This window comes from Salarias fasciatus, chromosome 4 (genome assembly GCF_902148845.1).
Source record: "Salarias fasciatus chromosome 4, fSalaFa1.1, whole genome shotgun sequence".
Lineage (NCBI taxonomy): Eukaryota > Metazoa > Chordata > Actinopteri > Blenniiformes > Blenniidae > Salarias > Salarias fasciatus.
Genome location: NC_043748.1, coordinates 17,608,540 through 17,622,036, shown reverse-complemented (window position 1 = coordinate 17,622,036; position 13,497 = coordinate 17,608,540). Strand labels below are relative to the sequence as shown.

Here is a 13,497-nt window from a genome sequence, read left to right as displayed (position 1 = left end):
GCAACATCTGGGACTTTTATTGTGCTTGTATTGCCACACAGAAAGACTGAATGCAGCTTAGAGGCAGCCAGTGGCATATGTACGCTGAATTTAACAACCTCCATTGTGCTGCCATCTGGCAATGCATGCAAAAAGCTGATGTAGCTGTTGTACAGAGCAAGAATGCAATACCTTTTTTTCCCCCTTTGGACACTTCTTTTCAGTCTTTTTCCAGCTGTCTGTCTTCTACTCTTTTCTCACTACCAAGTACAAACTTACGTAAGATCTACCTCCTCTCGTCCTTCCTCCAGACATCGATTTTAGACAGTCCTTTATGCTACTATTGATTTTCACAAATCTCCTCACATTTCGATTCACCTCTCGAGAAATACTGTCATTCAGTTTATTGACAGTGGAATGTCACGGCAGGCCCACCCCTGTGCTGTAGCTGCAGTTCCTTTTCCCGATTTACTCATTTTTGATCATCAAAATGTGTGTGGTAGGAACGTGCAGCAATATTATTACTTACGATGATGAGTAAGATGAAGTAAATGAAGTTGTAGAACGAGTGGGCATCCATTACATAATACATTATTTCAACCCAGCCCTCCAGAGTGATCACCTGAAAGGAAAAAAAAAACCCAAAACAAATTACTGAATGACTGAAGACATATTTATGAGCCAAAACACAGACGAGTGCAACATACCTGAAAGATTACAATCCAGGCGTAGACAATGTTGTCAAAGTTGATTGCACCTTTGTGGGGGTTGGTGTTGCCAGTGTGGCACCGAGTGTAGTACTGGTTCCAGTTGATGCACAGACCCACGGCTTCCCCGGCGCCGCTGCCGTTGGCCAGGGGTTCGGGACTCAGACCCAGAGCCTGCCTGTGGAGGGCGTCCTCCTTGTCCAGGCAGCACGTGCGTCCTCCCTCGCGCCTCGCCGGCACGTCGGTGCACGACATGATCCCGTTATCCGATGCCAGGGAGCAGATGAACGGGCGCTCGTCATCCTCCTCCGGCCGGTAGTACGGCGCCGGCAGGGTCATGCCCGAAGAGCTGGGGTGTGCAAGAAAATGAGCTTGGTGTTATGGTATAGAATCAATATGAATCGAAGGTCAACACCTTTTTTTTTATGTCACTGTTTTTTGTGATAACACAATCAAAAGGAGAGAAGAAGGGGGAATACGGATGAAAGATGCCGCATGAAGCAGCGAATCCCTTTAAGCACTCAGCCAAGCCTTTGGGATGAATGCATTGCTGAAGGCGAGCATGTGAATAAAGAAATGCAAATGATGCTGAAAGCACAAGGAGTTTACTTTCTTACTTTCACTGTAGCCTCACTGTATGTTTCAAAATTCACTCGCATTCATTCTGTGATGTACGCTTCGGTCTCCAGGCCTTTTTCTCCAACCCAGTCTCAGAAGCACATGTATACACAGGAGGAATGATCTAGAGTCTGAATCACCGTGCTAGATACATGATATTTACAGGAAGCATGTGAAAGCATGGCCAAGCAGTGAACCCAATGCCTGAAGCTACTGCTGCCAGCCAGAGGCAGGCTGACAGGCTGGATGAGAGGAAAAAGATCATGTGTTGGTCAAAGATGGTCAAAATGAGCATCTCGAGGAGAAAATCAAGACACACCTGAGACTTTACTGGCATGTTGTCTTTTGTGTTTAAGATTGGAAAAATGCAGCAGATGTGAAGCTATCATCACGCTTTGTAAGGGTGAGTTTACACACTGTTCAGCAGTTTTCTTTTTTTTAAATAAACAAATGAATAGTTTCTTGAATATCAGCAGCATTGGAGGAGATCCAGCTAGCTATTGGTGCAGTCCACTGAGACTCAAAGCCTTGGTGAGTAAATAATTGGTGTCTTTTCGACAAATCAGAATTATCAAGTGAATCCTGCTATTTGAAACAATGGCAGCTACGTGCCGTTGCCCTGACTACCTCCGTGAAAACGCCGACTTCCTCTGACTGCGACAAGTGGCGACAATCAATCATCGCTCTCTCAGGCACAATATGCTCAGATACGTTGATTTCCAGAATTTGTTGAGTGCAACGAAGAATGATGAACAAAGGTGCTGACATGAACGTTTTCTTCACACTGCACATTAAACGATAGACACGGTTTACTGATGGCCTTGTTGCAGGGTTGTCATCTCCTTGTGTAGATTATGCATCTCAAAGGAACATCGTGGCAAAACAAATTGAGTTGAGTGAAAAGCGCATGAAAGACTGTGTCTTGGCTTATAATTGTGAGGGAAAAGCAACTACAACTTTTTGCATGTGCACCTATGTATGCTGTCAATATGACTTTCAAAAGAGATCTCACTGCTTCATATATTTGCAGTTTGACTAACAACATTTTAGTTACCTTCCACTCTGCATACAGTACACGAATAGATTAGAAATATTACAAAACAAACATGCCACCCCAGGGTTGATGCTACATAATCTGCAACACGTCCCCAGCAGCATTACAAATAAATAAAAGAAAAAAAAATGCTTTGTTGGTTCACAGAGGATAAGAAATAGACAATCCGACGTATAATTGTGTAACACAACATTCAAAACCGAAGGTTGAACCAATCAGGCAGGACTACTGGTGAGTGTGTTGCTCTCCTGCATGACTGGAGAGTAAAAGAGGGCAGAGTGTTGCTGCTCTTACAGGTCTGAGGCCTGAGGAAGACAAAAATAGACCCTCTCCATCAGCAGGCCCATTACTGAACACACACATTCAGGGTCACTCACCTGCAGTATTTACTCATTGCACCGTCTCTATCTGTCACTTCTGCCCCCCTGTTGCTGCCGCCTCTCCATTTGAGTTTCTGTCTGTCTTTCCAAGAGCTTCTTTGCCCTCGGTTATTCCACTTGCATTTGCTTCATTTTTCAAATATGGTTTTTTTACCCTCTTTGATTGTTTTTACTGTTCCTTTTCAGTCTTTATTGATTCTGTTCCCAGAAAATAACCTGTTTTAGTCCTCCTTCGCTTTCTTCATACTCCCTCTCTTCTGTTGATACACTTGATCGCAGCCCGTCTCCTTCAGTCAATAGCAGTATAGATACTGCTGACATATATCACTGGCAGTAGAATCTCTTTCCTGTAGTTCCACCACAAACCACACACATGCCCAGCAACACACATCCATGCAGACTAATTCCATGATCAATAACCGTGGATGTACAACTTCACACAGAGAGCAGCTTACAAACCCGGCATTGATTTAGTGGCACAACAAAGTTTACAGGTATGCAGTGAGCCTGCAGTGGAGTTAATACAATGCAGCACGGCACAAAAGAGACTGGCAGCAGGAACGGACATAAAAGAAGTGGTGAGAGGCTGGCAGTGGAATTCAAATAGTTGCTTTGCAAGCAGTGCTAAAAACGAAGGGATAAATACTTAAAGACAGAGGAGGGAAAAATAAGACACAGAGAGGCCCTGTCAGAGTAGTGGAGCATGAATGAGGGCTGCTGCCCCCCTGCTGGCGGCTCCGCACTGCACAGCATGGCACAGCAAAACCTGGCTCCACACTGAGAACATACCTGCTAATATAGAGCGAGGAGGCAGCGTAAATGATCAGGAGAAGCAGGGAGGTAAAAAGAAAAAGAAAAGCTTTCAGAATCTGAGTGAACCTGTAGGGCAGATTAGTAATGAACAAATGGAAAACAAATGTTCCCTGATTAGAGCGACGCTGACGGAGGTTTAGGCAAAGAGAATAGCAGGTTTCAGTGGAAGAAGGAACAAACCTTTCTTTACAAAATGACATCTTTCTAAAACGACCTTGGCTTTTTTTTTCTCTGTGGTCTCTATCTAGAGGAAGATATTTATTGTGCTTGAGTTATTCGACTTAATCAGCCTCAGCAGTAAAACCCGCAATAAATCTTTCTCAACTTGTAGGAACAGAAAAGGAATCAAACTAATGAAGAGAGGGTAGTCAGAGAAACTTAAAAGCATCACGTTGAAACGTACAATGAAACACTGGAGCAGGAGTGAGAGAATAAGGAAAACAAATCAAGGCAAGGAGAAGCTGATCAGAAAACAGAGGGTGTAAAATCTGAATGCTGCACTTGACTGTGACACTCAGCCCACTTCATTATGACCTCTCAAACAGCCGGCATTAGGCCTTTACTTAGCATAATAGTCCTCAGGCGTTAACTCCGTAACACCTCTTTAATTAAGCACTCAAGCACCCCGATGAACCTGTATAATAGAGCACAGTAATACAATGATTTGAATATTATAAATTGTATGCAAAACTAACACTTAGGTGGAATAATAAACAACATTATTTAATGTGAGACGAATACAAACAACGCAGCTCCATTAATCAGCATATGAGTGAGAGGTAGGTGTGCAGACACTATTCCGGAGGAAAAGAAAAGCTGTTTTCAGTCCCTGGAGATTACATTTGGGGTCTAATATTCAGCTCCCAGTGCGACCCGCGGATCCCTGAATGAGCCAGGAAAATGCCAGGTGAGCTCAGTGAACGTTGACTTGCCGATCACACGAGGGGTGTGAGAAGGAACTTTGAAGTTAAAAAGCTGTCCAAAGGCTTTCAAAGGGGTGAGGGTCGGTTTGAATCACAGCCTGAAAGCGTCCACAGCTACAGAAAAACCAGGGAGGCCGGTCGTCTGTCCAGGGGAGAGATGGGAGGAAGGCAGGCTGCATATCAACCTCTCCCTGAACCAAGATGATTTTATCAAACTCTCAATGACGATGCTGCTTTATTTTAAATATCAAATATTCTATATTGAATGACGGTGGTCGTTTATGTTGAGAAGCAAAGAAACAAACATCTGAGAAGTTTAACAAAATTACACCACTAAGTCTGCATACACACCCATGTGCTCCATCACCTGCGTGAGCAGAACTCTGGGTAGAATAATCATGAATGTGACCCTTTCATAGGTGTAACTGTCAGCCGGGTAAATTTAGCAGAGGACACAACAGGCGGGACAACATGTGTCTGCTTTCATCTGGTTATTAAATCTGCCATTAGCGCATGCAGCGTCAGCACGACGGTGCACGGAGGCCCCGGGTCGTATACATGGCTTATATCCATATTATAACCCCCGCACATCAGGGGTGCGTGTGTGTGTGTGTGTATCTCTGGTGAGCTGATGCCAGCATAAAACTCAGAGAATGGAATCAAACGCCGCTTTAAGCTGCTGAATGTCACTCACGCTCACACACACACACACACACAGACACGGACGCAGTGGGTGACGCCGCCACGTCGGGTCATGAATATGGAGGCATGCAGCTGGAACCTAATCACCATCTGAGTCGCAAAGTGGGACAAAGGCGTGTTACAGTCGCTTTGGAGCGAGGTGGAGAACACACAGGTCGGGTAAAAAAATTGGTTTTTTTGAAGCAAAAATAAAATGCTCATATACGTTGGAAATGGACATGCAGTGAAGTGTGTATGAATCTTAAAACACACAGTGCACAAACTGACTTACAGGGTGAAGTTCTCCTCGGGGTAGCAACGGTTCCTCAGCAGGCCCGCCCACAGCTGCACTCCGATGATGCCGAAGATGAAGAAGACGAAGAAGCACAGCAGCAGTACGTTGCCCAGCATGGGCAGCGTGTCCAGCAGCAGGTTCACCAGAATACGCATACCTGCGTATCACGAGAGATCAATCCATCAACAGAGCGCCATCACACACTCACGGCGTTGGATGAAAGATGAACATAGTATTTGCATATAGATTGTTTTATCATCGGTTAATCATGGTGGTATAGTCCAGCTTATGAATAGTACATCTTTGCTCAAAATGTTCCTGTCTGTTGGTAATCGCATGCATTTAGCGCTAAATTGTTTGTGCCCTGGTCTTCGTGGAAACATGATTGATGCCTTGTGAATCGTGTGCCTTTTCATTTCAGACCATAAGAACACTCGAAGTGTTCAGACGTGACGGGGAGGGAGCTGTACTTGGCAGCTGGTGCACTAAATGTAGAATAAAGATTGTAATTCCAGTCCAGCATACGGTGAGGCGAATACTTATTAAGGATGATGCTTTGGTAATACTGAAAAGAGGGAAGTTATTAGATGAGAGATATCAGTACAGAGTTTTATACGTTGTTAGCACATCATAATCCTTTCACAACATTGGGCAGGTTTTTAAACAATTTCACAAAATTGTTGCCATTGTCGACAAAAAAAAAAGTGAAAATATGCACATTTTAACAGCCTGATCTGTCCTGTATAGTTAATTTATTTGAAAAAGAGAGATAATCTGCTCTATGGGGAGAGTGGGGAGAGCAGTAGAGAGAGCAGTCGTCTTGCAATCGGGAGGTTGTTAGTTCGATTCCTGTCTCCTCCTGTCTGCATGTCGAAGTGTCCTTGGGCAAGACACTGAACCCCAAATTGCCCCCGGTGGATGGACTGAGCGCCTTGCATGGCAGCTGCCTCCACTGGTGTGTGAATGTGTGTGTGAATGGGTGAATGTGATAATGCAGTGTGAAGCGCTTTGGGCTCTGTCAATGCAGTGTAAAAGCGCTATATAAGTGTAGTCCATTTACCACTGTATACCATCATTGTTAATAGTCATTCATTTGTCAGACTTCTCTCCAGTTGATCACTGTGGTCGCCATAGCAATGGAGGATTTTCTTCTTTAGTTGGTTGGAAGTTTTTAGAGATTTGAGCAGCATTTTAAATTCACGAAGAAAAAGACTCAAAGGAGGTGCTGATCTGGGAAACATTTGAAGAATGAAGAAATTGCCTTGAAGGAATATGGACGAAGAAATCAATATCAACATTGTATGTTATTGTAACAAACGTTACCTGGCTGTAAGAAAAAAAAAGTTATCGGTGGTTTTGTAGGTTGTTATCAGAGGAAAAAAACACCTGTGTCGGTTGTTTGATGCATTCTTTGAGGAGAGCCTATTTGTCCTAATTTTTATTTGGTTAATTTTTAAGAAAACGTATGTTCTTATGAAGTGGTTTTTCTCACATGCATAATAATTTCACAAGTTTTGAGAGGTTTTGAGTTGGACATTGTTTTGGGAAACAGACACTCAGAGCTGGAGATCCAAGATATCAGGATCCTTGACACACAAGTCAACCAATATTTATGGTATGAAGCAATGCTATTTTCTATAATTGTAACTAGGCGAAAGTGACAATCGATATATTTGAAGTTCGCTGAATGCTAACATGTCATTGCTCCTTTTCTGGATATCTATGTGAGGCACTGCTGAAGCAGGAAGCATTCAGCATTTCAAAAGGAAATCCTACAAAAAAAAAAATGAGACGGACCCTTTGAGCAAGGCTCGGAGTTACCGGCCTCTTTCTGGGGAGGCCAACAGTTGAAGTGACACAGAATGATAATCACGCAACACAAGGTTTTATTTATGATCCGTCAAAATGTAAATGAAGGCGAGCACAGAAGGCTGATGACCCCGTCCCCTGCAGCCGGGCCGTCCCGCTGTGATCACATGTTAAGCCAGTGATTAGTGAAACATAATGACAGCTGATTGGGCTAATGAGAAAGAGAGAGGCGAGACCCACTGAGGAGATCTCAGCACGCCCACACTGGCACCTGAGAGAGGCGTGTCTCTGCGAGGGTGATACTACGAAGCGCCGGCGTGATGTGTGTGTGTGTGAGTGTGTGTGCGCTCTGCTTTATCAGAGCCGCGTGCGTTTGTGTTTGCCAGTGCCGTAGTGAGAATTCGTGAAAAACAACTCAACAGTAGGTTAATGTGTCGCAACGGTGCATCTAAACTGCCAACAGCCTGAATGACAGGAGAGAAGCTGAGAAAGAAACCGAGGGAGACGATTATGATCGTATTTACAAGAACACAGATACCTGCAGCTCACGCTCACAAACAAAATCATGGCCAAAAAAATGTTAGCGTACACTGAAACAGGCTTTCCTTTTCCCTGAGCTGCAATGAAAGTTGCATTGTGATCTAAAGCTTTATATCTCTATACCAGCTGGGAAAAGAGAAGCAACATTCCATATTATTTAAAGCGCAGATTTATACTGGCCTCGAGTCTTCCTATTGTGTGTCAGTGTGTTTGAAATTTGTTGGATCTTTGTACATATTGTACCATTTTCTGTAAATTCTGTTGTTTTCTGCGTTGTTTTAGAAAGTTTTTGACAGTTACGATGTGTGTAAAGGTTATTTTAATGTATTTTTATGGAACTAAACAACACTCTGATGACAAATAGCATGCAGCAAATGTCACGAGTACTCAAAAAAAAAAGAAAAAAAGAAAGGAAAACAAAAACACCAAAAAAAACGCTCCTTTAGCTTTCACCACTTGTGTTATTTTGATTCAAGCCTCTCGGTCTTGCTCTGGCCTGAAGCTGAGTCATACGCACGACTGACAAATGACAGTTTTTAATCAAGTGGCCATTTTTATACGTGCAATGTTAAAAAGTAATTTTAACTGTTTCCCCAAGAGTTTTTTTCTGATGTTTCGATCCAAAAAAAGTGCAATTTCAGATATCAGATCAAATACACTTTCCATAACTGATACCGAGTAGTTTTTTTTTTCTTTTTTTCCTTCTCAGTCAGTCATTTACACTGTTTGGAAAACTCCTGCTCCTGCTGATTTGAAGTTGGTGTGACACATGTGGATCTAATCTTCCCTTGATTAAAAATTGATTTCTTTTATCTAAAAAGCTCAGAGGAACACTTTTTTTTTTCTGCGGAGGTGAGTGTGCACCTGTCTGCCTCCTCTGGCTAATTTGGCTCGTCAACCGATAACAGCGGGAACGCGGCAGTGCTTCGAACACGCGTGTGTCTCTGGTGGCGGCTGGAGGCAAGTCTAAATGTATTTGTTCCCCAGGGTCCTTGTCATTAGGCCAGTACTCCATTAGGCTTAATTGGGTGAGGAGAGGGGGAGATGGATGGAGGGGAACGGAGGATGGGAGAACCAGAATGAAACGGGGCCTGCGGGCGTACGCCGGAAAATAGCGAGCGCCAATGAAAAGAAGAAGTAAAACAGCATAAAGGCAAAAACTAAAATTAATAAGTAAGGAGGGAAACATATCTGTCTGTAATTCTCTGCTCTTTTTTTTTTTTTTTTTTTATCCACCTGCCTCCATGTTTGCTCCCTTCTGGTGACTGGGCTGCTTTGCCAGCTCCTGCTGTTCCCAAATAAAGATGGATGCCTCCCCTTGTGTTACAATGGAAACACATCCACAGCTACTGTGTGTCGCTCAACATCAAGACTCCTCTTTAACCATTTTTTTCCCGCCCTTTCTGTTGTCTTTCCCAGTTCTATTCTTGTCTAGTACTCCCTCTGTCTCGCACCAATTTCATCCGGAAGAAGTCTGACACGGCAGCACACACACACACACCACACAGGGCTATAATCTGCCGTTTTGGTGGAGGGTTACAAATTGAGGTGTGTGAAGGGGTCAGGATGTGCCCGTGCTCTCTTCGTACCTGTGAGCTAAGTAGCGATCAGACAAAACAGGGAGCAAATAGCTTTCTCCCCGTGCTTTCTCACCTCTAATGGGGTCATAAGTACAGGACCGAATCTGACAACCGCTCATTTGTTACATGCAGCTTACTGACAACATAATCAATAACAACATGCATGCGACGGTCTGGGACGGCATAAACAAATATAAACACAAGAAACTGACAGCAGGCTAATACGCAAATGCCAACAGTCTATGGCGCTTCTGCTGCATATCCGCCGCGCCTTTACAAACAAAGCCATGTATCTGGAAATGATTGAAATGATGAATAATCAGGAGAACAGCAGATTTGTTTACAATCTGCACACTCGTCCCTGAAAAACCTCACTCTCCCTCCATACGCTATCGTCTAATCAAACCACTTGAAGCGAAATGCGGCTGACATCTGAATGTTCTGCGTCTGTGTGAAACGTTCCCCACCGACGGCTCCACCTGAAAGGTAGCCCGTCCTTCTGAATGTACAGGGAGATGAAATCATTTCAGGGACCGAAGATAGCCTTTTTAGGTAATTACACTAAACACAGAGAAGCTGCTATAATTGGACACTTCAATGTTGAGCTGGAAAAAAAAAAAAGTAAAAATTTGTTTGAGGATGATTAAAAGTGGTGGAATTTGAAGGACGAGCAGAACACGTGTCGAAGCTGTGAAACAAAATGAGAGGCTACTATCACAAGTGATAGTCGGTAGCTAAATAATTGAGTGAAACCTACCAAAAGGAGATGTTTGTCACCTTGGCTCGTGCTGGCCGGGGCCTGCGTGGCCACAGACAACACATCTAACACGCAAAACCGAAACAATTCACTCAATCTTCCCATCTCTTTTCCCCACGTTGTACTTTATTTTTGTCAACTCAAGCTCTGAAGCAAATCCTGCTAAATGCGGTTTTCTATACGCAAGATTTACTGTCCTCAGTGAGCAGAAATGTGTCTCTTTCTCATGGAAAAGATCCCCAAGGTCCAAACACAATTATGTAACTGTGCTTCAACGCAATCAGCTGCATCTGCTGCAGACTCATTTCATCATTAATAAAAATGGAAGAGACAGCGTCATTTAGCGAGTTTATTGAAGGAAAAAATAAATAAATAAAAGGACGTTTCCAAACATACAATCATTTGGTGGAACTTGAAGCCACTTGATATGAACTAAACCAACGTTTGCTCTGCTCATCCACTCTGACGAGGCTGATAAAGTTAAATTAACAAAACCCTCATCAACAGAGGGCTTCAGTGCTTTTTTTATGACTACTGAGGCAACTTGACTCCTGAAAATTAGCATTACTTGCTAATGCCTATCTGCTCAAGTGCTGGAACTGAAGCGATGAGACCAGGCTGAACCGAGCTCGGGCCTGATAATTGCTGCTTACAGTGATTAGGAGCTGCCTGTTAGGGGCAGGAGGACAAAGAAAATCAATCCAAGTTATAAAGTTTGGATAAGAGCTGAGTTTTAGATGAGAAGAAGGAGGTTATGGTCACACACTGATCAGTGAAGCAGCATTAATGGATGGTTTGTAAATCTGATAAAGCTGTGACTCAGGGATCAGGCCGACTGTGTGATTAAGCATAAGATGAATGTTTAATGATGCCCACAGGGAACAGGTGGCATGCGAATGCCACCGAAAGCTTGGGATGTAATACATATACATAAATTTTCAGGCAGATGCATTTGTACTTTATGTGAACTGACAAACAAGTATAAACACTCGGAGAAACTCAAAAACTGCCGACACAAAATAGCCTAATTAGACGCACGAAGGCGAACTTTGTCCTCACGTATTCAAGCATTGGATAAAGAACTTTGAAGCTTAAAGCACACACACGTACGCTCTTTTCTGTTTCTGTTCATTCCAGTGAATTTGTTAAATAGAATTATAGACTGTATTGCTTTCTGAATCCGCTCCATCCTCAGAGTTTCCCTTTCACCAGTGGCTTCTGGATCCTCCTGTCACAGACATCACATTAAATGGGAAACTTCCCCCCCATGCTCGTTCTCTCTGATCTGTTTCAAATCATTCTAATTTTTACATCGTTTTCATACTTGAACGCCAGTCGTGCAGGAAATGTGCTGATGTATCGTCTTTCCTGTGTCACTGTCCCATCTCTTTATGTCTTGATGATTTAAACGCCCGTAATTAACATAGAATTTCATTTAAAATGTGAATAAAAGCAATTCCACAGTTTTGAAAATGTAAGAACACATACTGTGTATTGTAGAAACAAGCATTTAGGTTTGTCTTTTGCTGTGTTTTTCTGTCTCAGAGACCATATTGCCTCCTTGTTCCCTGCTGCTTGTGTTCCTGTGGTTTTGTCAAGCACCTTGTGTTATCCTCTTATTTTCAGCACTTGTGAACTTCTTCTCTCTTTAGTCTTCTGGGTTTGCCTTTCACTTCTTTGTCTGAATTTCTAGCAAGATCCCTGAGTGTCACTTCTACATGTGTATACTCGTGCGTGGTCCTGTGCACTGTTATAGTGCTCATTCAGTCCATCAATCGACCATAATGTTATCAGCCATAACATCATGTCTAATATTACATAAGTTCTACGTTTGCTGCTCTACCCCATTGCCAGTTTATTGCTGTTTCTTTCTTAAGCCATTTTTCAAAAACGGACTTTCATAAATGACCACCGCACATCAAGGACTCGAGCTGTTTTTGAAGTGCAGTGGTCATATATCACTCCAAGCCGGTTGTATTCACTCATTCTGCTTTCACCACTTCAACTATGACAACAGCCGCGGCCCAGATATCCCACCTACCGATCAGCGTTTTGCTCATCATGTCAGTGGTCATAATGGTTGCTGAAGATAAATGCAGACATGAAAACTCAGATTTTCCATCTGTGAAATATGCATACAAAACAAATAAAAAGTTCTCACTTGGCACTCTGTTGATGGCTTTGAGAGGCCGCAGGACTCGCACCGTTCGAATGGCCGACAGGTTGATGTTCTGCAGGTCCAGTGAGTATTCTACCATTCTAGATAGAGAGAGAAAAACAGAGAAAAAGAACATCATTTATTTCTTTGCTTTGGTGAAATCTTTGTTTCAAAGTGGGATGACAGACTTTCACCATCGGTACTTTTCAACACCTGTTTGCGATCCCACACTCGCAGCCCTTCCTCTTTCTAGTCTAACCTCTAGCCTCCCCGAGCTGTGTGAATCTCAACTGTACGGGCGCGTGTACGGCACCAAGAGGTACAACACTCGAGAGAAAACGCTGGGGGGATAAAGTGACAAAGCATCAAAAGGGGAGAATGACATGAAAGAGAGGTGAGGAAGAGAAAGCGAGCCGGGGAAAAAAAGGGTTTCATTCTATTCTAAGTGTTGCCCGCAGGATGTTGTGGCTCAGTCAGAGCCTGGCATCTGTTAGCAAGTCATTTCCCCAGCATGGCTAAGCTGTTTGTGCCCCCAAACCCAAACCACTTTCACAGGAGAATAGTCATGGTTTGCCGCGTGTGTGAAAGCAGCGCATATGTTTGAACGTGCCACACAGTGTTACATGGCCGCGGCCACGCACGGCATGTCCGAGTCGGTGAAAGACCTTCACAGTGTCTCTGTGAGTAAAATGCCGCTGCACGTGCACAAACCGTGCGCATTGTCTCACAGCAGCCGAGAGCGTTTGTGCGGGAGTTTGCGTACGATTAATGAGCCTGAGGCGCCGGCAGTGTCAGGACAGCTTGATACCAGCGACAGCAGCGCCATCACAAGCTAATCGCACCCAGAGCACATCCGCTGGCTTTGACAAAACAAGTCAAGCTCTCCCGCTCTCTCACATACAGACGGACTTATGAACCGCGTCATTTACAATAATGTGATACTTTATTGATCCCGTGGGGGGGATCTTTCCATTTGCCCTTCACCAGCAGCACAGCCATCCACAGAGCAGCACCCCGGCTCACACTTAAGTAGGATTACTTGGTTTAACAAGGTTTTGAAGCGCTGTGCAGCTGACAGGCAGTTGTTCTAACTGCAAAGAATGTGCTCATGTAGTATTGGAGCATTTGAAATCAGGATCACACTTTTAAGGATATGCTTACTTTGAAATTTTACTTGGAAAGACGGGACTTATATTTCTTTTG

General features: G+C 43.6%; 1 protein-coding gene across 3 annotated transcripts in view; it reads right to left on the bottom strand.

Moving 5' to 3' along the window:
* The window catches only part of LOC115387012 (voltage-dependent T-type calcium channel subunit alpha-1I-like), a 157,447-nt gene that overhangs the window by 51,145 nt on the left and 92,805 nt on the right, over nt 1-13,497 (bottom strand). For all 3 annotated transcript variants that reach the window (XM_030089521.1, XM_030089523.1, XM_030089522.1), the window contains exons 5-8: nt 12,298-12,395; nt 5,448-5,607; nt 687-1,035; nt 509-601 (exon numbers count right to left, since the gene is read on the bottom strand). In XM_030089521.1, coding sequence (XP_029945381.1) covers nt 509-601; nt 687-1,035; nt 5,448-5,607; nt 12,298-12,395 — 700 coding nt within the window. The remainder of the gene's footprint in view (nt 1-508; nt 602-686; nt 1,036-5,447; nt 5,608-12,297; nt 12,396-13,497) is intronic.